The 26,810-nt window shown below is 34.7% G+C and overlaps 2 protein-coding genes across 21 annotated transcripts; one reads left to right on the forward strand and one right to left on the reverse strand.

The window, feature by feature from the left end:
* Window positions 1-465: 465 nt before the first annotated feature.
* LOC18432281 (appr-1-p processing enzyme family protein) lies at window positions 466-16,894 on the reverse strand. 15 transcript variants are annotated; one of them, XM_088875104.1, is made up of 9 exons: window positions 16,532-16,894; window positions 14,687-14,735; window positions 14,258-14,360; window positions 7,973-8,068; window positions 6,915-6,989; window positions 6,716-6,785; window positions 3,765-3,894; window positions 2,163-2,337; window positions 1,781-1,988 (listed from the first exon to the last, which is right to left on the reverse strand). In XM_088875104.1, the coding sequence occupies exons 1-7, from the start codon at window positions 16,853-16,855 to the stop codon at window positions 3,838-3,840; spliced, it is 774 nt and encodes a 257-aa protein (XP_088731230.1). In that variant the 5' UTR covers window positions 16,856-16,894; the 3' UTR covers window positions 1,781-1,988; window positions 2,163-2,337; window positions 3,765-3,837. The 15 variants fall into 15 exon arrangements, with proteins under 15 accessions (XP_088731235.1, XP_088731237.1, XP_088731228.1 ...); XM_088875103.1 differs by lacking the exon at window positions 1,781-1,988 and adding an exon at window positions 2,500-2,587 and having other exon boundaries at window positions 2,062-2,337; XM_088875109.1 differs by lacking the exons at window positions 1,781-1,988; window positions 2,163-2,337 and adding an exon at window positions 466-796 and having other exon boundaries at window positions 7,973-8,011.
* A 3,435-nt stretch (window positions 16,895-20,329) lies between these two features.
* LOC18432282 (uncharacterized) lies at window positions 20,330-26,322 on the forward strand. 6 transcript variants are annotated; one of them, XR_016061767.1, is made up of 8 exons: window positions 20,330-20,580; window positions 21,089-21,163; window positions 21,363-21,428; window positions 22,816-22,878; window positions 22,962-23,052; window positions 23,475-23,587; window positions 25,068-25,213; window positions 25,725-26,322. XR_016061767.1 is itself a non-coding variant. In XM_088875117.1 (8 exons), exons 3-7 carry the CDS (start codon window positions 21,393-21,395, stop codon window positions 25,206-25,208), a joined length of 420 nt encoding a protein of 139 aa, XP_088731243.1. In that variant the 5' UTR covers window positions 20,330-20,580; window positions 21,089-21,189; window positions 21,363-21,392; the 3' UTR covers window positions 25,209-25,213; window positions 25,725-26,322. The 6 variants fall into 6 exon arrangements, 4 of the variants coding, with proteins under 4 accessions (XP_088731243.1, XP_088731240.1, XP_006842455.1 ...); XR_016061766.1 differs by having other exon boundaries at window positions 21,109-21,189; XM_088875117.1 differs by having other exon boundaries at window positions 21,089-21,189; window positions 22,962-23,028.
* Window positions 26,323-26,810: the final 488 nt, after the last annotated feature.

A 26,810-nucleotide genomic window follows, 5' to 3' on the forward strand; every position in this document is an offset into this window, starting at 1 on the left:
ACATACATTTTCATAAATAAAAATAAGGCAATCTTGAGAACTTTGCGAACTTTGCTTTGATCAGATTCTACGTTAACAAAAGTCACATTCTTAAATCTAACGGACAAGGGAAATTATAATCTCCTTATACCAAGGGCAAATAATCTCTTTACATACATTTCCATAAATAAAAATAAAGGAATCTTGAAAACTTTGCAAATTTTTGCTTTAATCAGATTGTACGTTACCGTTCAAAAAAAATAAAAAAAAACTTTGCTTTGATCAAATTCCAGTATTTTCAAGTCATCAACTTGGTCAAGGATTGGAAGATCTCGACCTTATCGCATCCACCCCTTGCTTTAAATCAAGACAAATGAGTTCGCTATAATAGAGAGAACCATGAAGCTAAATTTTGAAATCTAGAACCAACGAGTACGGATGGGATTTTTTGAGATGAAAAAGGTTTTAAGCTCGAAATTGTGATACTTTTAGCTTTTAAAATCTTTTGCTTTCTTCTTTTTCTATAGATGATATTTTGCAGATCATTAATCCCTCTCTCTCTCTCTCTCTCTCTCTCTCTCTCTCTCTCTCTCTCTCTCTCTCTATGTATAGATATACAAATTAAAATTTGCGACTAATATAGGAAAAGGAAAAATAGTTGAGTCTCCATGATCGAATTGATTGGTGCAATGTTCTGGGCATGAGCTTCAATGAACAAAGGAGAAGCAATTCCAATGGATCAACTGCTTCAACACAACGCCTCGGCTGATTTAAACCACGGGTGGTACGTTTCATGTGTGAACATAACAAAATGAACCTGCATGTAAAACCTAACTTTCATTATAATCTCACGAAGCACCATTACACTATCAAACAATCATATGTGCGTGTATGTGCACGGCGTACGCATAAGAGAGAGAGAAAGAGATAACAGGAAAAAAGTCATGAAACCATCCTGCACTTTCCAATGAGAGAATGCGAGAGAGAAAGCCATACTCTATGCATGAGATGAAGATGTGTCAGACATATATTTCCTTACACCTTAACTCCCTATTTGTTTTCACAATTAATTCAAGATAGTGCTATTAAATATCGGATTTGATAACATTATTGATGTCCCATACACAGGGCTGAGAATAGGTCGGATCGTATCCAGATCAAGCAGGATCCAAATTCAGATCCAAAAAGCATACATGGGATCCGGACCCTGATCTGATTGGATCCAAAAATATTCTGATCCAGATCCGGATCCAAAAAGTATACATGCGATCCAGATCCGATTGGATCCAAAAATTATTTTACATATTATATTATATCCATAAAGTAATGTAAAATATTATATAACAAAAAATATTATATAATAATATAATATATAATTTTCGATCCAATCTGAATTACTATTTTGTGCCGGATCCTATCCGAACTATTCGGATCCAATTTTGGATCCACATCAGAGCTGTCGGATCAAATCTTGGATCTATACGTGGATCCGAATAGGGTCCAAAATTCGGGTTTCAAATCCAAATTGGATAAATTCTCAGCCCTACATATACATTTTTTAGCACGGTGTTCATCTTCTGAGTTGTGTTTAAGCAATAGGAGCATGCATTTTGAGGCATTGGGGCCAGGGTTTGGGGGATTGCAGGGGTAGGTTTCTTTCCCCATGTGATTGGAGAAAAACTCACATTAAGTTCACAAATTAAGTTAGGGTCCTACGTTTAACAAAACAGGAGAACAAATTTTCAGTTTTTGATGTTCGAAATTTGAACAACTAAGGTATTGACTTCATTTGAGGCCCCACCTAGGTGTTCATTGCTCTCTGTTTTGAAGGAAGTCCTCCGAATGCACAAAGAGGGCCGCTTGCTAGCTGACCTTGTTGAACAAGTTGGTGAGGCCGTTCCGAGAGTAATGAGGGCGAACAAGTACGAGTGGAAAGCAAAATTGGTGACCATGGTGTGGATATGCAAGAAGCTGATTTACATGCCGATTGTGATAAATCCTTAGTTTATCTGGCATATGACAACCCCAAAAATTAGGAAAGAACAGCATTTGCTGAGAACCAATTTTTTCGCACACGCTGCATTTCTGGTAAGGCCTTTTTTTTAATATCTAGTGGGAAATTTTACAATATTACCACTGATAAAAGTACGTGAACATAGTGCCAAAGGACATGGTGGACAGACCTAAGTTGAAAGCTGAGAAACATATGGATGCCTACAAGATTTCTTGGTTCGATCCTTGTTTCTACCTGCTGTCTTCTTCCCTTCACCACTTGTAAAATTTAATCAGATTTGGTTTGGTGCAACATAATGCACGTGAATGCGTGCATATTTTGCTTAGGTGACCCTGGCAATATGACTGCAAAACCATACAAGATGGAGATAAGAATACTTACATGTTTTAGAAGGACAATCTGAAAAGTGACTCTCCTTATGGAGGGTCAAAGGCTAAAATGTACACTATGCCCAAACTCCTTCCTTAGACAAGTTCCTAGAAGAAAGAAAGCAAACTATGCCTTACTCAGAAAAAGGAAGATGGGGATTATGCCATTCTCCAAATGTCATAGAACCAATTTCAAGATGTGATACTAGAAGGTTTATCAAATGATCTGCATCAAGTGAAAAAAATTCAGCACCAAATAGACCTCATCCCGAGTTCAAGCTCGTCTAATTTAGCTAATTACCATATGAGACCAAAAGAACATGAGGAGCTAACTTGGTAAGTTGTAGAGTTGCTGAAGAAAAGCTAATTCGAGAAAGCATGAGATAATGTGTAGCTCCAGCCCTCACAGCACCCAAAGTAGATGGTTTCACAGTTTATATGTGTAAATGCACATAAAACGACAATCAAGTGCTGCTTCCCAATGCATGACTTGATGGCTTGTTGGATATGCTGATGGGTGCACGTATCTTCTCAAAAATGGACAAAAGGAGGGAAAAATATCAAATCTAGATATGCCAGAGTCATGTGTGGAAAATGACTTTCAAAACTTGAGGACTTTTATGAATGGATGGTGATATCTTTTGGTTTATCTAATGCACCTAGCATCTTCATGTGCATGATAGTTCCACTTCTTCGGCCATATATCGATTAATTTATTGTTGTTTAATTTGATGACATCCTCATGTATTGACGAGCATCTTAATCATTTTTGTCACAATTTGCAAATTGAGGAAAGACAAGCTCTATGTCAACCTCAAAAGTACACTTTTGAGATGAACAATCTTGTCTTTTTGGCTTTTGTGGTGTTTGATGAAGGCTTTCAGGTTGATCAAATCAGGGCAGATTCTATAGTGAACTGGCTGACCACTAAATCTTCCAGGGATGTTTTCACTTACAAGGGTTGGCCTCTTTCAATAGGAGATGTAACAGAAATTTCAGGACGGTGATTACCTCCATACTGATCGCATGAAGCAGAAGTGTTTCACATGTACTCAGGAAGCAAAGGAGAGTCTTTATCTTGTAAAGACAAGATGACTAAAGCACCGGTGCTCGCATGGCTCTACTTTGAGAAAGGCTTCTAGGTGGACTGGTGATGCCTCACATATCAGGGAAAAACTGGATGATTAAAAACAATCAAATATGGATGACGCAAGGACTTGAAATGCCATCTACAAGAAGGAATTTTTAGGGCATTGCTCAAGCCCTTATGCATTGGAGGCATGATTTCATTCAAAAGGAGGTTGTTTGTGCTCAGATCATGAGCTCTCAATACCTCAACTCAGAGAGAGAGTTTAATTATCGGCATGTTAAGTCGGTAGGTTTCTACAAGTGCACACATTTACCTGCAGCCACAAATCCAGTGTCCATAACTGGGTGGCAAATGCCTTAAGTCGATGCTCTAAGCATATGAGTACTTTATCCCATGGAGCCATTGGGCATGGTGTTGATCAGAACTCCATACGTTGATGATCCCTGCAACAGGCCATAAGGGAAAGGTGTAAGGCAATGATCCTTCATCTAGACAATTGCGGGATGGCTATTTATTTTATGGCAAACAATTGTGTATCCCCAATGGGTCTTTGCAAGAAAACTTAATTACGGAGTTGCATGGTGGCAGCCTTGTTGGGCACCCCAAAACCATATAGCTTTGGTGGAGCAGAATATTACTGGGTTAGGCAATCTAGGCTTACGCTTAACATGAAGCGATATGTGGAGTATTACCTAATTTGCCAACTTTCGAAAGTTCAGAATCAAAATATTGGTCTTTACATGCCACTGCCAATTCCAAGTGCCCCATGGATCGACATGGTATTGATTTTGTTCTAGGCCTTCCAGAGACACAAAGGGGTATGGATTCTATATTTCTGGAGGCGGAACAATTTTCAAAAGTGACTCATTTTACACCATATAAGAGTACTTTTGATGATTCAATGGTGGCTAATTTATTTTTTAAAAACATTGCACAATGCCTGGTGTTCCTAAGACCACTACTTATAGGGACTTAAATTTTCTAGTCATTTTGGGGGGATATTGATGGCGCAAGATGGGAAGTAAGCTACAATATAGAGGTGCATAACAGCATATCACCATCCAACTAAATACCAAATCGAAGTAGTCAATCAAAGCCTCAAAAATCTACTGAAGTGCCTAGCAAGTAACAAGCCTTCTCAATGGGATTCAGTGCTTCCCCAAGTTGACACTATTAATAGGAGAAAGAAAAGTTTCCATTTAAGATTGCTTATGGCCAATCTCATACATGTTCTAGATGTTATGCCTTTATCAACCTAGAAAAGGTGAGTGACAATGCTGAGGCTTATACCCAAAAAATACATGAACTGCAAAAGGAAGTTGCAAGTAAGTGCTGCCAAGTACCAAGAAGATACCACTGCACATACAAGTCTGAAGGCTTATGAAGTTAAAGAGAACATGATAGTGTATCTACACAGAGGACCTTAAAAGGTCCTACCATAATCTCAAATATAAAAATATCGTTCCTTGTTGAGTGTTAGTGAAGATGGGAGATCACACGTATCTTGTAGACTTTCACCTTCCTGAACATCTACAAATTTCTCCAATTTTTATTGTTGATGAACTTTATGATTCTCATGGAGAAAGCAAGACAGCCTATTTCCAGAAAGGAAAATTGGTTACAGCACATGTCATGGAAGCCTTGCAAAAAAAAAAAAAAAAATCAAAGAAGTACCGGATGTGCAAAACATGTGGACTTGCCAACGAAATTAAAACTGATTACTTGTTCAATGGAAATGGTGCTCCTTAACCAGTTACTTGTTCAATGAAGGTACTTTAAGCACTTGATTTATTTTAACCTGTGGAGAATGATCACACAACTCCTGTAACTTTGTTATTTCTATAAATTCTGACATTGGATACATGCTTACTTTGGCAGAATAAATGCATGTTTTGGGCATTGTGTTCATGCTTTTGGATGTTTATGTTCAAGCATTGGGAGCAACCATTTCAGAACTCAAGGATTGGATTTTAGGGGTGGGTATGGTTAGGCTTCTTTCCCCACGAGTGGGGACCAGATTAAGTTGCCAAACAAGTCGTGTTTTTTATCTTGATAAAAAGAAAGCCTGAAAGATTTTATTAAAGGGACCTTGTGGCAGGATGAACTTTCAGTTTTGAAGTACGAGTAATGAATAATTGTAGAAGTTGTTGAGCCTCTTTCAAGCTCCCTCCTAGTTGTTGATTGCTCTCCCTAATTTGTTGAAGAACCTCCTTCATATTTTTGTCTTTATGTAATTTCCTCGTTGAACTCTTTCTCCCAGTTAGCTTCTATTTTCTATTGCCATTGGTGTTACCTGGTTTAGAGTAAGGAAATTCAGCTCTAATGTTGGTTGCATAAATTATAATGCAAAGGAAAAAGTTTATATAAGGTTGCAACCTTAAAATGTAGAATTAAAGGTGCACCTCAAAAATCCATCATAAACGGAAAAGCCCTCTTATTGAACATCTCGACATCGAGATGTATGAATATGAAAAGAAAAACAGATTTCGAGTCCGCAAATAGTGTACCTTACAACATATTATCTGGATAGTCCATTTTCAAGAATTTCATGTGTTAATAGATCTACTTGGAACCATTTTTAGAGTTTAAAATTTTATAATTAGAGATGAAAATATATTCTCATGCCATCCTAAGATTTTTTAATATCAAAATTACATTTATGATAAAATTTAGAGATGCGCCTTAATGGAATTGTTTAAGGTTACAACCAAACCACACCGTAATGCAAAACCTCAAAATACAATATCAGATAAGGAAAAGAATAACTCAGAATAACTCACACACACACACACACGAACGTGCACAGAGAGAGAGAGAGAGTCACTCTGCCATAATCTATATTAGGTGAAGATCAATCAAACATATTCACATACACCTGAAAACGCCCCTTATTCTTTCAAGTAAAATAGATTAGTGCAAGAAATATCACATCTGATTTAATCGGTTGTATCATATATGCTAGTGTATGAGAGAATTCTAATGATGCCAAGTTGCTGAAGAATCTAAAAGAAAATTCTACCAATTACGACCCTTATTCATATTCATGGCTATGCATGTCACATCTGTGCAGGTATCATGTTCTCTGTGTGATTTCAATTCTATAGCACTAATATTTAGCAACAGACATTATTTTGTGAATATACAAAGGAAGTTTTCCTTATTCCATTTTGCACTTCAAGAGATCACCAGATTAAAATGGCAAGCATGGTGAGAGAGAAAGAGATTGCTATCATACACTATTGAAGAGTCATGCATAGGAAGTACCTCTTTTAGGTCACCGTGAAACTCTTTAACTGTGGATATTGCTATTTCAGAAGCTTGGTCAATGGGAAATCTGCAGAAGCAAAGAACCAAGTCATAATGCGAGAGATACACAAAAAAATAACTGCTCCAAGAAAGCTCATTTAGCAAAACATAACGATATCCAAACTTCAAACCACCACCTCTGTTTTCAACAACTCACCGGTACACACCACATGATATGGCAGGAAATGCAATATATTTAATGTGGTTGTCATTAGCAACCCTCAAAGAGTTCCTGCAACAAATAAGAATCAATAAAATTCTCATATATTACATGGCAAAAAAGAATGGTGGCAAATGAGGACACCAATTGGACTACCCCCATAGATGATAGATCTTATAGGTCATTCATAAACTTGAAATATCAGTACAATACATGTATTAGTCCATTTGATTATATTAGTAATCTACCCCAGATGCAGGGTTTAAAATTCCATATAATTATCAGAAAAAGGTCAACTCAAGAATATCAGAGTCATTGAAAGAAATTGATTGGTTCATTTATTGTTCCCCACATTTCAAGTCTGGACCGTCTGCATGAATATTTTTAGAAATATGAAAAGCGGACAAGGTTATACAGCAATATATATATATATATATATATAGAAAAATGCTGAGATTAGCCCACTAACGGTCACGACTTCATTTTGTATTTGATTTTAATTTTTTTCTATGAATCCAAATAATTTGAAATTTTAAGTGTGTATTCTTAAAAAATAGAAGAATCTAATAAAAATATCAAAAAAATAATTTGCAATAAATAAATTGACCAAAATACCTCTGAAACATTTTAGGAATATTTTGGTCAATTTATTTTTTGTGAATTACTTTTAAAATATTTTTATTATGTGCACTTGTGCACCTTGATGAGAAAAATAGACACCTAAAATTTCAAGTTATTTGGATTCGTAGAAAAAAAAATCAAAATTCAAACACGAAATGAAGTTGTGACCGTCAGATCGGCCCAAATTCAATCTGAGCTGTTGGGCTCATATGTTCATATGAGCTAGTGGGCTAATCTCAACATTTTCCATATATATATATATATATATATATATATATATATATATAATTTTTTTTTTTTTTTTTTTTTTTTTTTTTTTTAAGACGTATTCAGATGTCAATTAAGTGACACCAACAATATCAATTGGAATCTCTTTGGCTTTGCCAAAAGAACAAAAAAAACTAGAAACATCACCCGATGTAAAAGAATTCTACCTGTATGCACTTCTTAGAGAAGCTTGAGGATGATAATCTCTGTCATAGATTGGTCCAACAGTGTGAATTACACGAGACACAGGCAACTTAAAAGCTCTGAATATAGTAAAGTTACAATTAGAACAACAATAATAACAAGCTTGACAAAGATTGAACGAGCCAAATCTAGTCTCTATATAAGGGGGCATTTGATAATCGCGTAAAGCGGTGAAAGTGCCTGATTTTCCCTGTTATTGTAGTTTTCACCTATTTGAGAACAGTAAAAATGGAGGAAAGTTGGAACACAAGTTCTCCCCATTCACTATTCCCTTAAGGAAAGTTGTTGCTTTGGGGTACCCCAACACGACTACTTTCAATGAAAATCACGCCATCAGTGAAAGTCAACACTAGGACAATGGCGTTATAATAACATATATTATAAGATTATATTATTACAATAATACAGTGTTTAAAAAATTGGTGATCCGATCCAGAATTGCTCGATCCATATTGGGTATTGGCCACACCATTCCGAATTTTGAAATAAAACGGGATCTAGCCGGATCCCCACCTGAACCGATTGTCCGTACTGGTTCTGTCATAGAGAACCGGATGTCCCGACCGATTCCACCTTATTGTTGACTTTTCCTATTAAAAATATGCATCGGGGGCCCCCACCTCACGACGTGGCATCACCACCCTCTTGGGGATTGAACCACTCTCACGTGGCCCTACTTTCTTGAATCATCACGTGATGGTTATTCCAATGAGTTAAACTTCTTTATACGCCAATTTTCTCCCACATGTCTTCCATGTGGGATAAGTCATCATCGTCCATTGCAGCATAGCTCACTCTAGCGTTATTAACTATATGAGATTATACTTACCAAAAAAAAAAAAAAGCCCATGGGATTATACTTACCATAGGCTATTAGCTTTAGCTAATTGGGATTAAAAATAAAAAAATATTACTAGCTCATAGGATATTAAAAAGGCAAAAAATAATACTAATACTAGTTTATTGACCATTAAAAGACATAGCTTATAGGATATTTTAAAAGAAAAAAATAATACTAGCCCACACCACTTTACAATTTATTTTCAAGTTGTTTTATCAATTATCACATATTGCAAGTATGAATTTATTTATTTATTGTTTTAATTTTATTAAAACATTTTAGATTATATATTTTGTCCACATTAATTATTACACATGAGATTTATTTATTTTTAAGGCTCATATCCTTTTTTTTTAGTCAAGTTTATTATAACATTTGGGGAACGATCATGGGTATTTTCAGTACACTTGGTTAGTGTGTATGTGACTTTTGAACTGTCAATCTTAAATTTCAGCACATCTCATAAATTTTGAAACTGATTAACTTAATACTCAGGTCATTCTTTTACTTTCTTACCATTTTTCCTCCCCATAAAAACTCTCACGGGTTTCTCTCCCACTTTCTCTCTCTAATGCTTTCTCATTTCACTCTCCCCTTTGCTCTCTTTAACAATGCGGCTGCATTCCCTCCATGGAGGTGAAGGTGAGTATCGAACCAGCAAGAAGTAAAAACAAGAGGAGCATAAATCATTTGTTTATCTGCCTTTGTTAAAAACGAAAGAAAGACTAATGTGATCTTGCCTAGGAATATATTTTTTTTATTTTTTTTTTCACCCCTTTTCTTTTCTTTTGCCAAAGATCACTTACATGTAGTCTTATTACAATAACTCTTTGCTTCAAAGAAAAATAAAACCAAAAATCCAAGATCTTAAAACCTTGATGCCACTAAACCAAGTTTCTTTAAACAAAGAAAATAACCACTACCTCTTATACTTTGGAATATAAAGACAATATAATTAAATATGCAAGAAACAAAAAGAGTATGCCGAAGATTACCTCAACCGAACTTCTTACACCCTACACCTAGTCACCAATATCCGATGGCATGGGATCGACGATCAACCTTCAATCTCAAACTTAGGTACAAACAACAAGACCTAGTTTAAGCTAGATAGCATCTCCTTACTACTACTCAACCCTTAGGTTCATCAAAGCAAGATGAGAGAGAGATAACACCATCTAGGTGGGGCGTGTCCCTTAGGTCAACCTAGAGAGAGAGAGATAGTCCAAGAGGTGGGACGTACCCCTTAGTATGATCTTGAGAGAGAGAGAGAGCTTCTAGGGTTGGGGCGCGCCCCTATATTTACCAAAGAGAGAGAGAGAGAAATATTTAGAGAGAAGAGAGTTTTTTGGTGTAGAGATTTATGGGCAAGGGGACCTCTTATTTATAGTGCAAAAATAGGATTAGCGTTTCTTAGGGTTTTCCATGGGTTGCCTCTTCTTGTGAAATTGAAGATGAACCATTGATCTTGGGTGACTTGTGGGGTGAGAGATTTGAGCCCTCCATTTCATAGATGGGCCATCAACATCATGGAAGTTGCTAGAACCTTTATCCCCCTTTTCTAAACCATTTTTCCATCAATAGAAATTAAATAAAATAATTCTAAATACAATATTGTGCATACCAAAATAATGCACAAGCCTTCTCATGCTTTCCAAAAATCCATACAAAGCTTCCTCAAGCCAATATCGTTCCAAAACAATCAACAACCTAGCCTTCAAGCCAAAGTTATTTTATCTCAAAAAAATAGAAAGCCCCTAAATGGGTGAGGCGTGCCACCCATGAGAGGATCTCATGGGCCCTACCATCTAAGCCATGGTGGGCCTATGTGCACAATGGGTACCCATGCAATTTTAAATATATATAAAACTCAATAAAATAATTTTAGAATTTATTTTAATATTTAAATCAATGTAAAATCAATATCTCTGTTTTTATAAATCCAAATTTCATAAATAAAATATCCAGTGATCTAGAAAAATTTAAATAATAATTTTAAAATAATACATACCATAAAACAAACATAATAAAATTCATTAGATGGGAAAATGATCCATATGGTCTAGGAATTAAATCAATAAAACATTAGGGCACTCCACCTTCAACTGTGGACTACAGACCACACTTGCTTTATCAAACCGATCCAGTATTTCCCATGACCCACAGTCCATACAAGTTAGTGGGTCACCAAAGTCTTGCAGATGAGCCAAGAGGTCGTAATCCTAATTTATGGATTTCAGGTTCTGCCCAAGAGACGTACCCAAAGGTTCTCTCTCCTTTTAATACAATGGCAAAGCCCCAATTGTGGGCCTTTGGCAACCATGGCAGAGACCACAGGGTTAAAAGTGAAAGAAATTCCTAAAGCAAAAAAAGCAAAAAATAAAGAAATAAATAGTCATAATGGCAAATAGAACGGTGTCCGGGCTTCCCAAAATAGAGTAGCAGTTAGAACTGTGTGCGGGGTTCCCAAACTAGAGGAAGAGCATATACTAATGTGATGGTGGTTTTCTTCAAAACTATCCCGAACTAGAGAGAGAGAGCAAACTGCTGGTTTAAAAAGAGGTAAAAGAGATCGCAAAGAGGATGGAATGGGTGCTAGGCTAGAGAGAGGCATGGAACAGGTGTCAAGTTAGAGAAAGAGAGGATCTTTAACGAGTGTAACCGCTGCTCTAAGATCCAGAAGAAATATATGGCCCAAATGTGCAGTCTCCATGAGTCCATCTTTGGTGTAAAAATTATGTGATTCTATTTTGTGAAAAAAGGGTAAGAAAGAAGGAGCTATGAATCAAGAGGATGAGAGGGTTTTGTTTCTAAAATTTCAGGAAATAAAATAGTGAGAGATTGGATTTGCAGACCGCCATTTTAGTGGATGAATGAGCTTCTTTGATGGCAGCCTGGAAGATGAAAAGGGTGTAGCGCCTTCGTACTAGAAAGGTGCAGGAGAGAGAGAATGGAAAGCTAGAGAAAGGTATAGGAGAGAGAAAATGGAAAGTCATAGAAAGAAGGTGGAGAGAGAAAAAGGAAAGCCAGAGAACAAAAGCAGGGTGTGAAAAGGATAAAAAAGTACTTCTCTAAAAGAAATGGCAAAAAGACTCCAATACACCAGCTTACTGTGTATTTAAAATACACATGATCATTCACCATAATATTATAATTAATAATTATACTAATTACATTGATAACCAAGTCTTATATTTTATGTATTAATTTCTAGAAAAAAATCATGTCTGCCTGCGACCTGATAGCTACAGTGTCAGCCAATGGCCCATATTAAATTTGGGCCGATCTGACAGTCACGACCTCATTTCGTGTTTGAATTTTAATTTTTTTTCTACAAATCCAAATTACTTGAAATTGGGAGCGTCGTCTATTCTTCAAAAATAGAAGAATCTAATAAAAATATAAAAAACTAATTCGCAAAATATAAATTGACCAAAATGCCCCCGAAATGTTTTGGAGGTATTTTGGTCAATTTATATTTTGCGAATTATTTTTTTTGTATTTTTATTAAGCGAGCCTTAATGAGAAAAATGAACGCTTAAAATTTCAAGTGATTTGGATTTACAGAAAAAAAAAAATGAAAATTCAAATACGAAATGAGATTGTAATCGTCAGATCAGCCCATATTAAATTGGGGCTATTGGCTGACACTGTAGCAGTCAGCCCATGGGCTAACAAAATCCACTCCCTTAATTTATTTACATTATAAATTATATAATATACTATTTTTTGTTATAATTGTAAATTGTATTTTTTAAATTAAATGATATTATAAGACAAATTTTAAAATTTATTCTTATTTGTATAGTAAAATGATTATAAAATATAAACTAATAATTCCAATTTCGATGTATAATATTATAGTTAGTTAGGTTGTGATAACTTTGAACAAGTAAAGAGAATTAATAACTGTTTGATGTGATAATAACTGCACTTTATATGGGAAATTATTTTTTTAATATTATAATATATAAGTGTTTTCCAATACTTTTAAATTATTTTGATGCAATATTATAATATTATATTATAATTAACAATTATACAGAATCCAGACATGAAAACATCATCTCAGTATTCACCTATTTTTACAAAGTAATGAAAGTACATAATGCACCACTCTTAATTTCTTTTAGAAACTAAAATAACACTATTTTTAGAGATTTATCATGATTTTTGAAAAAAAATTGGGACAAAAATTGTTGATTCGGCCGATTGACCGATCCGATCCACTGATCCGACACAAGTATGGGTGTGACCGACTCGTGTCAGTAATCCGCTTTTTTAAACACTGCTATAATATATTATAATTAAATAATATAACATTATATTATAATATATTATTTTATTATAGCATAATATTATTATATTAATAATACAATATAATATATTTATATTATATGGATTAGCTAGCTCCTATTTGGAAGGATGCAATTTTTTAACCGATGCAGTTTCTACTCCTGCTAATAGTTTAGCACATTCTTTGTTGCTACTGTGGGGTCATGAAGCACAAGGAGTTTTTAATAAGATGAGGTTTCTATAAGGCCTCGGCTTTATGAAATCAAAATAAAGCCCCACCTCAAATCTTCATCCGGAAAACACTTAAGTCAACAGGAATCTCCATGATGGAGATCAATTTCCAACACCGACAATGAAATTTGAAACTCAAAAAATGGTATAGATCTTGCGGATCATGAACACTTACTTTTAGGACGAAATGAACAGTTTAGATAATTTGCTACAACATACACTATTTTTAGAGCTTGAAATCCTTTTTTTTTTTTCACAACCAGAATGTTCAAGCCAAGATCATCGATGTAAAGGTTTTCTCATACTGGAATTGCAATTTTTAATGAGTTATGAGGTGAAGCCTTTCCTATAATATAAGATCTATTATGTATAACATTATATATTATAATATATTAATGTAAAAATATAACATTATATTATAATAATATATTACCATATAATAATATTATATATAATAATATAATATTATATTCTCACCTTAATATATTATATATAATCTATTATACAATATTGAAATATTATACACTAATATAATATAATATATTAACATTATATAATAATATGATATTATAAGATAATTTAATATGGTATAATATAATGGTATATTATTATAAAATGATTTAATTTAAATTAATTCAATAATAAGACATATAATATATATCTTATAATAATATTATATATTATATATATTAGCTTTCCCAATGCCAAACAGGTGAAAATACTAGCACCATAATTTATCAAATAGGGTCCCCAGTTTTCAGGCTACCAATTTTCATTCGCTTCCCAGAATCTAGGAAAGTTAGTAGCAGGAATTTTCCCATGGAAACTGCAGTGAAAGTTATCAAACACCACCTAAGGATAATTCTAGTTTAGAGCTCACTCTGTAATTCTTGCTTGTCCTGTTGGGCACCGAACACCAGGTTGAACTTCTGGAACTTTCAAGCAAGCTTGCTTCAATTCAGGGCCAGCAGCCCTATGTATGGCTACAACAAAGATTCAAAATTTAACAACTTTCTGTTTATAAGGACAACATCACCCCCTTGAAATAAAAATAACCAAAAAATACCCCTATTTTAAATTGTGGAAATAAATTAAGGGAACATATATCATGAACCATATGGTCATGTTAACAAAAAGGTCACAGGAGAATGGGACACACCAAACAGGTCATTGATTCAATTGTACATTCCACTCTCCATCCATCACTCTCTAACCCACTCATGGCAAGGTGATGATCCTTATGCCCATAGTGCTACCACGATCATATGGGTCGTAGTATATATAATATACATAAAATAAAACAAAATACCTCCATCTACACCACCACCTCCAAGCATTTGTTCGTTGGCGGCATTGACCTGTAGAAGTATTACATGCCAATAAGCACACGGGTATCTAAATCTTTTGACTCAAAGACCAGGACATGAGTGTTTCTCTCAAGCGAAATGTACGAATGCTAGCTACTAAAATAGGCGTTCCTTGTTATTAGCCTTGAAATTTGTTAGTTGGGCCAGTCCATGGCTTAGCATGGATATTGAAAAATCTTGAAGTGCCAAAATGTCTTCTCCAATAAATTAAATTCTAAAAGTTGTAAGAAATAATACCCATGTACATATGCACGACTTCCTTAGCATCAATAAGTCACATAGTCAAAATGCAAAAAAGGAAATGAGTGTATGGCATAGAACTAGAAAAGGCTAGGTTTGTTTTGACACTGTATATCAATTTAATTAGTTTTTTGCACTTAAAAAAGAACAGCTGTTTAGGGAATGTGTTAAGAAAACCTCTGTAAAAAAATTAATAAATAACAAAACAAGAGCACAAAATTTTAATTCAAATCTCAGGACATATTTATAACAAAAAGCCATACTCCCTTGGAGAAAAGGGATTTCAGACATTGAATGAGGGACGATGAAAAATTTCTAAGTTCAAACAAAGGAATGAGTAGCTCAAATATTCACAAAATAAACCCATCATGAGTGAGATTATCATATTGATGCATGGAGATGCTTTTTAAAAAAATAATAGTAATTGTGACCGATGTAATTAAGTTCCATGCTTCTAGAAAATGTCCATGCTTAAAGCATACCTAAACCCAAAATACGTGACGTAAAAGAGAACACTAATTCAGACAATCCTAGAGAAGTAGATTACTATGATTTCTTTCACTGCAGATACAATTTCAATAATTCTGATCCTGTGAAAAAACAAAAAAACAGCTACTTCCGACCATTCAGATAAGGGCAAGCTTTCTATGCTTCCCCTATGGCAAAGAAATTCTATCCGCTCCCTTATCCAACCTTCGTTCTGAATGGAAGGCTAAGATTGCCCCAATCACAACGTCACGTCTCTACGCTATTTTTTTGTCAATTTTTTTTTATAAACTATTTTGACAACAAATTTTTGGACATCCATTCTTCTATTAAACTCGCACCAGCAAAAAATATAAAAAAATATTTTCAATAAAATAAAATAACCAAAATACCTCTAAAAGATTCAAGGGTTATTTTGATCATTATTTTTTATCGAAAAGTAATTTTTTATATTTTTTATAGGTGCGCCAAATAAGATGGCACGTACCAAATTTCATATTCATAAAATTTGTATAAAAAAACTAGAAATAAAATACTTTGAGACGTCGGATCTAACGGTGAGTGACTCTCTTGATCAAAATTGAACTGCTGGATAGTAGGGGGAGGATAGAACTTCTATGCTAGGGGAAGCCTAGAAACCTTTCCCTTGAGATAATAGCGGAGTCTTATTTAATCTTAATTAAAGCATTCTTTAAATTACAGTACCAATTTTATTTCAGTAGTTTCTTTTTTCAAACTGGTTAACTTTGTTGAATAAACAACAACAGATTACAATATTATTTTATTTCAGTAGTAAAACAGTCATTTCCAACAATCAAACTAAACAAAGTAACTCTACTTTCACAAAAGGAAGCACCCAATTTTCTAATGAATAATAAATATTTATTCTTGATCCTGAAATAAAAGGTCCTGCTTTTCTGAAACCAATAAACAAATGGAATCACGCTAGACGAACGCATGATGATCACTCAATCACTAAAAAAACTTATTCCAAGCTAATCACGAGAACCATAATTTTCCTCTTCCAAGTAAAAAACCCTAATTAATCAGAAGCAACTCACAATAGCATCAGATTCACCATCCACAAACCACTTTGTGATATCTCCAAGCTGAACCTTGAGCCAGCAAGTCTCAGAGAGCTTAAAAGAAACCGCATCATCCATGGCCTGCCCTTCTTTCGAAGAACCAGTTCCTCTCCGGTTATCGCCATTATTGCCCATGTTTGATCCTATGGAGAAGGTTCTATAGCTGGAGAAGTTACCTACTGTTTCCTCTAAAGCCTTTAATGGCTGAAACTCTAGGGTTTTGTTGAAACAGAGAAAATAAACTGCAGGGCAAAGAGAGTAAAGTTTCGTATTTGCAGTCAAAGAAAAGGCCGCCACCATTTTCGCAACACATAAAACGAGCAATCCCTACAAGAAAGGCAATTGCTTCTGAGGTGATCCCATGGACCATTTTGTATGTTTGGTCAGGTTTCTGTTTGGAGGAAATGTTCACAAATATCCCCTAAAAATTAGTTAAATTTAATGGAGGAAAATACTCATGCCTTGTCGACATCCAAAATCCACCAAACGGGTAAGATTTTCTGAAATTGTTTGACTTACAATAAAAAATTATAAATCTGATTAAACTAAATTTTACATGTGTATGCGGTTTAGTGAGGTACACTTGAATTAAAAATAAAAAATAACTCAAATAACAATAGTGATTAAATTACTCTTATGAATATTTTTATTTTAGTTTTTGCTAGTTTTTTAATATTCTATTTTGGTGTGAGATAGGTGCACACATACCCTAAATTTCAAATATACCCGATTTGTTAAAAAACAAAACTATTAAAATTTAAACAATAACAAATAATCATGACCGTACCAAAGACTAAGGATACAGATGATGGAAAAGTTTTTGTATATGTTACTAAGTACAAAGAATCTATATATGTGACTGCTCCCATAGTTGTTCCATCTAAATAGACAACTTAGATGGCTCCAATCACTAGATGCTAGGACCGATGAGATAGGCAAAGATGGGGCAAGTGAGTGAAGGGAAATAAGTTATTTGAAATACAAACTTCATATCCATGAGAGAAGATATTGGATATTAAGATGGGAAATGTCTATAAATAGATCATTTATGTTTTGTACATAGATGTCACAATCATTATTGTTTTTTAAAAGTTAAAATAAGTGATTGTAAGAGTGTCATTGAATAAATATAAAATTTCAACAAAAAGTATTTTCTCTTCGTGATTCATCCTTAGCCGATTTAATATTTAATGAGTGACAATCATTATGACCACCATGTACCAAACATGAATCAATCCCATTAAAATGACATTGATTTGTAGTATAAATGCCTCGTAGACCGGATGACATTTTTTTAGGGTGTGACCATGGACCCGACATCGTTACGATGCAATATCGAAGACCATGGCTGCCATGTGGGTAATGCCATGGAATGAATTAGAGGGTAGTATGAGAGAAGTGCCATTGTTTAATTGGAAGTAAATGGCAGCAGAGAGTCAAGAAATTTCAGAAGCCAAGCAATTGGGTTGCACCCCCGCCATGGTGAAACTAAACGAGCGTTCGCAATGGTTCAATTTGGAACCGGTCGGTTAGATTCGAACGAGGCACTGGTCAGTTTTGGTTGTTTATTTGAAAAAAAAATCCAAAAAAATTATATAAAACCTTCAAAAATAAGCAATTTGTTTGTAATTAGTTTTTTAACCTTTTGGCAAAGATTTGGAAAGTGTTTTAGCCATAAATATTTGCTTTTACATTTTTCCATCTTTTGAAAAAAAAATTCAAAAATATCTTTAGGCACAAATCAATTTTTTTAAAATTATTTTTTCCACTAATGTTCAACTTCATTTGGATGTGCTTATTTAATTATGCTTTAAATATACTTTTTATATTTTTTAGATTTTTTTTGTATTTTTAACATTTTTTTTACCGCCCAAGACTTATTCGATTAAGCCGATTGAACTGGCCAGTTTACCAGTTAGTCGGCGGCTGATTCAAGTTTTCGAATACTGAACTAAACATTAATGATAGTGCTTTTGGCAACCCAGTATACTGGTTACTCGACGACTGGTTCAATTTTTCGAATACTGAACTAAACATTAATGAAATGCTTTTAGCAACCCAGGCCCAACAGGTTTGGGAGGCCTCGTTAGGGATGAGATAGCAAGGGTATTTATTTCTTTTTCCTAGGCCTACGGGGTTTGTAAAACTAATTAGTCAGGAGTACATGCTCTCAAATAGGGGGCATCACCTGAAGCCGGACCTTCAGAATATATTTTCTTAAGGGAGACTAAGTAAATGTAATTTTTTTGGTGCTCTTAGCTATGCAAATCATATTTTAAATATGAAAATAGATTCTCAAACCATCTTAAATATTTGATATAAAAAATGTATCTCATGATAAAATCGGAGGCACCTTTTACTTTGATTGTTTAACGTTGCAAGCTTATGCAAATCACACCCTTTAAAGTAGGCTAAATATAAGGAGAAAATTTCCCTGGTTTCTAATTTTAAATTCTTGTAAGTTTTCAACCTAAATATCGATTGATAAAAATGCATGTATACCATGCTCCAATGAGAGCAAACCGTATACTTACTCCCTTGGGCATAAGACTAAGGCATAGGACTAACTTAGGAAGATGAATTTTTGGAACTAACACGATTATATTTAAAAAGATTTTAAATTTTGAACTTTCAAACATTTAGATCTCATCTTAGAAATTGGAGCTTTTCTATTCAATCTACAGCATTTTTTTTTCAAGCTCATAGATAATGCAACTTAAAAAAACTTTATTTATGGAATTATATGTAATGAGACTATTTACGTTTGATACTAGGAGGTCAAAATTATTTGCATCCATCCCATGTGAATTCTGATAGCTTGAATGTGTCACAAAGCTTGAGATTTTTTTTTTTGAAGTTTGAGTTTGGTTAATGAAATAAATACAGCCATCTAATTTTACATTCAATGGTCAAGATTAATTGTGACCATCTTGTATTAAAAATAAATAGTCTCATTGTATACTTTTTCTTTTGGAAAAATTACAAAAAAACACCTTAAAATGGACTATCTATGCAACTTACCCCACCCCAATCTTTTCTCCCACTTTTTTCCCCAACAAAATTTCCTCTCAAATAATCCCCTCAACACAAAAGTAGCATGAAATAAGACTAAACTACTTTTGTTTGTTTTCACATGGCCTTCTCTCCTATTTTCAACTATATGACATGCTCTAGTAGTACAAACACACGCTCCAGCATTCTGAATGTACACTTCGGTAATGAAAGTTTGAGCCGCTGCGCTTCGACATTATGAGAACTTGCTTCAGTAGTGCAAAGACGCGCTATGGCATTCCGCTCTAGCAATGAAGTCTCTAGAGCCACAGTGCTCCGGCAATAGAGGACCGCACTCCAATAGTGTACAAGCACTCCGGGATTCTGAATGATCACTCCGCCAATGCAAGTTTGAGCCTCAGCACTCTGGTATTATGAGAAGGCGCTCCGACAGTACGTTACTTCCATTAATTGATTTGGTTTGTATGAGAATGGCATTTCTGTCAAAAAAATAATAACTTTTTAATTTGGAAAATGTTATTTTGAAAAAAAAAAAGTAAGAGAAAAAAGCGGGGCGGGTAAGTTGCGTAATAGTCCATTTTAGGTTTTTTTTCTTTTTTTTTTTTGGTAATTTGCCCTTTTCTTTATTTATGGAGCATGTCATATGGTTGAAGTGGTTATATGCCAAAAAAAAAAATTTGGGGTCTCTAAGGGTTTCGTTGCTCCCTCGGGAGCATGTTTGGTTTAAAATAAATTCGACCCAGGTTGGTTGTTAGCGCCACCGCGTGTTTTGGGTGTCGTTGGCTCGTCGCTGAATTAGGGTTTTCTGAGCCCGAATTGGGCCAAAAATGGCGTTGAAGGCCGTGTTCTTCGATCTCGATGACACTCTGGTTCTAACTCACGCTGCTGATAAGGCAGCTCGCTTAGCGGTTATGGAGCTAGTGCGAAAGCATCATCCCGCCATTGAAGAACAGGAGATTGTGGACCATTTTTGGAAGGATTTTATCTCTCAACCATGGGATCCCACTAACCAGGTACTTACGGTTTTACTTCTCTTTTTCATGTTCATTTGAATGTGCAATTGTGTTTACAATTGTGATTTTACGCCATGAAATGCAGATTTAGAGGAATCTAGTGTTTCTTTTATTGTCTCACAATTTAGATAATCTTTTCTACTATTCTATTTTTCTAAGATGTGTTGAATGTTTACCGAGTTTGATGTGAATTGATTAAACTGAAATGGTGTTAATTTCTGAAATGCATCCACTTAGAGAAGTTATTGTTTACCTCTTCAATGTAACATTTGGTTTTGGATATGGGGAAACCATTTTTAGTTCACATTATACATGATTGAAATTTCACTTTTTCACCCTATCTATTTTATTTTTTTGATGGAGAAACCAAATGGCATTTTGTGCTTTTAGTACTTGTGAACTATTATTTTGGAACTTTTATATAAAATTCTAGCCAATGTAATGAAAGATGGCACATTGAGGCACGCCTAGGTGGCATCTTCCGCTTTCTTATCCACCAATTCTACAGTTTTGTGCTCTTTGTTACAGATTGATGTTACTGAATGGAGAGCGCAATTATGGAACAAAGCTCTTCAGGAAAAAGGTGTCGATGATATTAAGCTTGCTAGAGTAATTTTTTCCTTCTTACTATTTTCCTTCTTATTTTCTTGTATTTTCTAGCCGACCCAGAACAGTTGGGAAAAGGTTCTGATGTTGATGATGATTTTCTTATCTTTTCATTTTGCTCAGCGGTTGTTTTTTCTCTTATAAATTTAAAGTGGTATCTTATGCTTTCTCATCAGGATATCCAATGCTTGTTTGATTTTACAAGAATGGCTTCATTCAGATGGGCTCCTGCAGTTGAAATGGTATGCTGTTTTAGTCTTCCTCTGTTTCTCATAACATATGATTTGTTTTCTTTCTACAAACATGTTGTATTCAACATTTGCTTGGCTGCAATAGAGATCTGGTTTTTCTTTAATTCTTTTGTCTTTTCTGTTCTTATTTTCTTAAATTGCTATTGCCTCATTTTGATTTGTTTGCAAGAGTTTTTCAATCTCTTAAAAAAATGGCCTGTTCATGGTAAGACTGTGAATAGTGGCTGTACTCTTTCCGAAGATATTAGATTGAGAATAGTGGCTGTACTCTGTCAGACGATATTAGATTTATTTATGGTGCACAAATAATAAAACCTCTATGTATGGTTTTGTACTTGTAGAAAACCTACTAAATCGTTTAACTTATTGAAATGCTGAACAATGAAGGAAATTCTGGAATTGGGATAAGCAGTCAGTCTCCGATTGCTGAAGCATACCTGTTGGGCATGATGCTTGAAACCGAGTGGACTGATAGAAAAACAGAAAATGAGCTAGCATCCGGGTTCAAATCTCTTGGGACATAACATGCAGCATGCTATTCATAGAAATGTGTGCTTGTTGCTTTTTGAAATACTATAAGTTTCTGTTTTTTTAGGAAACCTGTGAACCTTGAATGCAGAATTTGGATTTTCCCTGGTCTCGGAATTGGGTGAGATCGAGCTTGTTGAAAGGTTGCTAGAGTACCTTTTTGAAATGTGGACCTTTCTCATTACGTACTAAGACAGTCTTCTGTTGAGCCACACACTGTAAGATTCTCAAGATGGCCCAAGAGTCTGGGGAATTTCTGGACCATGCATTAAGTAGGATAGGATCATAGGGCCTTCTCTGGGAGTGTCCCTGAAGTGTTTGCTTGGGTATCCAGAAGTTGGGTATCTACAACTTCTCTCAAATGTTTACTGTTTGAGTTTGTGTACTACTTTAACTGATCCATGTTAATGAATCAAGTGATCAAGGAACATAGAGTTGAAAAAGCCAATTGAATTCATAATAGTAAAGTTCTAAAGTCCTCTCAAAATATATTGTATTTTCTAGTTGTGATTGAATTCTTGACTAGTTTTTTTTTTTTTTTAAATAATTTTTAGAATTAAATAGTTATAAAACTAGTTTTATAGAAATAGTATTCCAGGGTCGTGAAAATAATGCTTTCAAGGCTGGTCTTCTATCGATGCCACATATTCTGTAACTTGGTAAACCAAACTCCAATATATCTTGAGAAGAAACAGTTTGAAGTCCATCTATGCATGCTAGTAACACATAATAATAGTTATTGTGCTCCATAAATGTTAATACCCATGAAAAACATAGAAATTCATAGTTGATGGGTATCTTGGACAGACTTAAGTGGAAGTTGATAAGTTTTTATGTTGGATTTATGCAGATTGTCAAGGATTTGCATGCTCAAGGAATCAAAACTGGAATCATTACCAATGGGCATCCAAAAGTAATTTTTCTAAACTATATATCTGCTCTGTCCATACTTGTATTGATTTCTATCATCTCAGAGTATTTTTCTCCTTCTAATAGGTTCAAAGAGCGAAGCTCCAAGCTGCTGAAGCCCACAAACTTTTTGATCCTATTATTGTTGGTGGAGGTACACTCAGTTCATATCATTAGGGTACATCTCAGCCTATGCTTATAATTTATGAGCTTTCTAATGAGCGCGATTGCTCTTAGTAATTGGTTAGTCGCAACATCAGAGCCTTTTCCCAACTATTTGGGGTTGGCTACACGAATCCTGTCTGCCATTCTATTCTATCAAGGGTCATACCCTTAGTGCGGTCATAAGTCCCCATATCTTTTCTTATTACTTCCAACCATGTACTATTGGGCCTATTTTTCGTCTTTTTTGAGCTTTCCACTTGAACCAATTCATACCTCCTAATAGGTCCTATACTGGGTAGTCATAGTTATTAACGATAAATCCATATGAATAGCTTTTACATGTATGAATTCCACTATCAATGTTAGAGGTATTTTGGCACTCAAAGCTGATCTTTTTACATTTTCTTTGTGTTTTTTATTTTCTGCTGCATACAGAGGAAATCCATGAGAAACCTCACAAAAGCATCTTTTTGAAGGCGTGTAATCTTGTCGGAAGCAAGCCTGAAGAATCTGTCATGGTGGGGGACAATCTTAAAACAGATATTCAGGTTGGTACCCTGTTTTTTAAATCTGTTAGAGTGAAATTCATAATGGGTCCAGCTTTGTGAGGAACTGTCCAATTTTTTTTTGAGGGTTCACTCTAATATCCTAGAGTATTGAATAAAAATTGAAAGAATTGTTGGCTTGCTTGAATAGTTGAATACTAATTCAATGTTTTGCTCCAGAGATGCTGTTTTTTCCTTTTTATAATTAATGAATACTCTATAATTGTGAATGAAAGAAGTTGGTGATCTAAGTTTCTCTTTCCAACCTGTTATTTGCAAATGAAAGAAGTTGGTGATCTAAGTTTCTCTTTCCAACCTGTTATTTGCAAATGAAAGAAGTTGGTGATCTAAGTTTCTCTTTCCAACCCGTTATTTGCAGTGTGATTGAGGAACTTTGTTTGTAACACTGTTTGAGGTTTATTTATAGGCTTTACTGCAAAGAAAATCTCTCATATACAGAAAACTGTCAGGTTGACTACCTTGAGAAAGTATGTGCATTATCTGTTGATATATAACTAAAAATCGGATTTACATCAGATTAGTATTGTCTTGTCCTGAGCTATGTAACATGGACACACATTTCGGTTTTTTGCCTATGTCAACACCAGTGACACCACCTTTGTTTGAGACTTTAGAACCTAGGCATTTATCTTCTCCTTGGAATCTCGTTGTAGAGGTACGTAAAATCATCTAAAATCTACCTCCCCCTTTTCTAAATGGTGTGTGGACGTGTCTTATTTGAAAGGCCAATTTCGATGTTGGCATTTCTGCCACTTGTATCTGTGTGAGGCATTGACACGTATGTACGTGTTTGTGTAACATAGCTCCTAAGCAAAGGAAATTGTGAACTTGTTACATTTATTTTGTTAATTGAATGTTATTAATGGTTTTTATCAAAGATCAGGAGATATTTTTGAGTCATTCAAAAAAAGAAAGGGGATCTTTTCATATTTGGGAAAAGTTTATATAGAGCCGAGGCTCTAAACTATCAAATTAGAGCCCACCTCAAAAATTTCTCTAGAAGAGGTTGTTTTGACGCCCAAATATCCTCAAATTGCTCATCTCTACATCAAGATGCGTGGATATGAGAAAAAAAAGGATTTTGAGTTTTGGAAATAGTGCATCTTGTAATGCATTTTTGGACCGTCAATTTTCAAGATTTTCAAGTTTTCACAGATCTGCATGATCTACACTATTTTTGAAGCTTTAAATTTTATAACTAAGGATGAAAATATATTTTAAGGCTATCACAAAGATTTACAGTATTGAAACCATATTTCTCGGTACTATTTGAAGGTAGGCTCTAATTTGATTGTTTAGAGCCTCGGCTCTATACAAACCGCACCCTTCATATTTTGGATCATTTTAAGTTGAGAGCATTAGGCCTATGCATTCCATAAATTTATGGATCTTTTATTCACTTGTTAGTTCGTTCACCATCAATCCATGATGCAGTGCATTCAGCTTTTTTATCTTTGTGCAGGGAGCAAAAAATGCAAATTTCTTGGCTGCTATATGGGTTAATACACATGGATTGGATGAGATTCCTGCTGGTGTTGCAAGACCTGATCATACTGTCAACAGCGTTGCTGAGATCCCACTCATTCTTCCCCTGAACAAGTGATTGTGGTATAAAGTATCAATACTTGAATGCATCCATGCATACAAATGCAACCATGGATATTGCCTAAGATGCATGTTAAATGAAATTTAAGGCTGTATTATTTTCTGGGTGTGCGACTTAATCTTGTATAAGCCAGAAAAGTAAAATTGTTTCACTAGTTAAACGCATGAAGATTGCAGTAAAAGCTGTTTATTGATTCACTGAGATGTCTTTCTGTATAAGCCAGAAAAGTAAAATTGTTTCACTAGTTAAACGCATGAAGATTGCAGTAAAAGCTGTGCATTGATTCACCGAAATGTCTTTCATCCATCGAAGTTTCTGAAACATTTACTCACTTGGTTTTAGTCGTACTTTTGTTTGTTATGAGATCAATTATTGTCCATGACTAAAATAAAATTTCACCTAGTCTTTATGGGGGTCCAATTTTTGGTTGATCCCATCATTGACTTGTCCTGGTTGAGACTTGAAAGTGGATGGTGTAGTTGTTTTAATTGATTTCTTGTTGAATTGGTGCAGATCGGTGTTTAAAAAACCGGAAAGGGGTGCCAGCACCCCCCCAACTAGAGTTGAATCGCTGACTCTTGGAAGGAGAAATGACGGAAAAATGGTGAAACTCAGAACCGCAAAAAAATATAATGAAAAAAGAAGAAAATATCACCTAGAAGGTCCCTACAATGCTTGATTTTGAACAAACCAGGGTGATTCCCCGGTTTGGCACCATCCTGAATCAAGAACCCCAGTTCTAAGCCAACTTGAGCAATTCTTAGGCTCGACAATTTTCCAATTACTAGTATAAATGTTATTCTTAGATCGTAGTAACTTGTGAAGTAGTCAAGTTAACATATGTTAGTGGATAGAACTGGACCATCCGTATCCTCGAGGGTGAGTCTTGACTCTAGATGATCCTATATGTCATGGATAAAATTCTACCTAATTGGCATGTTTGGATCTGCTTATGTGTGTGCATGTGAATCAGACATCAGAACTCATTTTTTGGTGAGGAGTGAGGACATGTATTTGAGATCGATAACATTAAACCGTCCAGCCTTTGTTTCGTGTTTCTTTTGCAGTTTACGATAGAGAATGGCACATGGTATGATAACGCACTCCTAAATCAGTCCTTACTTTCTTTTGTTTCATGGCTTCTTTTTTTCTCTCCGGTTTCCTTGGCCTAATATGGTGAAAATTGTCTTCTTTTCCTAATCTTTGTCGCTACAAATTTTGGTTGATCCAAGGTTTGATTCAAGTCTGGAGAAAGCTTATGAAAGCACTATGTCCATTTTGTTTTTTGTAAAATTTGGAGAAATGTTTGTGTGAGTTCTAGAAAAGGATATTTTCTGTTATAATATGAATATGGACAAAGTTTATATAAGGTTGCAACCTTAAAATGTAAAATTAAAGATGCACCTCAAAAATCCGTAAGACAAGGTTGTTTTAAGGTTGAAAAGCCCTCCAATTGATCATTTCAACATTGAGATGTATGAATATGAAAAAAGAAAAAGATTTCGAGTCTTATAAATAGTGCATCTTGCAATACATTATTTAGATTGTTTGTTTTCAAGATTTTCATATGAGCAATGATCCAATGCAACGGTTGTATTA

The sequence above is a fragment of the Amborella trichopoda genome, chromosome 8 (genome assembly GCF_054954075.1).
Source record: "Amborella trichopoda isolate Santa Cruz 75 chromosome 8, AtrichopodaSantaCruz75HAP2 v2.0, whole genome shotgun sequence".
NCBI classification, from domain to species: domain Eukaryota; kingdom Viridiplantae; phylum Streptophyta; class Magnoliopsida; order Amborellales; family Amborellaceae; genus Amborella; species Amborella trichopoda.

Excerpts from the sequence above, each read along its gene's own strand:
- LOC18432281 (XM_088875101.1), bottom strand. The coding sequence starts at position 16,855 with ATGGTGGCGGCCTTTTCTTTGACTGCAAATACGAAACTTTACTCTCTT. Across the intron at positions 6,990-7,972 it reads TCTCTAAGAAGTGCATACAG|GAACTCTTTGAGGGTTGCTA; the intron begins GTAGAATTCTTT and ends TATTTGTTGCAG. Across the intron at positions 6,786-6,914 it reads ATATCATGTGGTGTGTACCG|ATTTCCCATTGACCAAGCTT; the intron begins GTGAGTTGTTGA and ends TTGCTTCTGCAG.
- LOC18432282 (XM_006842392.4), top strand. The coding sequence starts at position 20,395 with ATGGCGTTGAAGGCCGTGTTCTTCGATCTCGATGACACTCTGGTTCTA. Across the intron at positions 21,190-21,362 it reads ATGATATTAAGCTTGCTAGA|GATATCCAATGCTTGTTTGA; the intron begins GTAATTTTTTCC and ends CTTTCTCATCAG. Across the intron at positions 22,879-22,961 it reads TTACCAATGGGCATCCAAAA|GTTCAAAGAGCGAAGCTCCA; the intron begins GTAATTTTTCTA and ends TCCTTCTAATAG.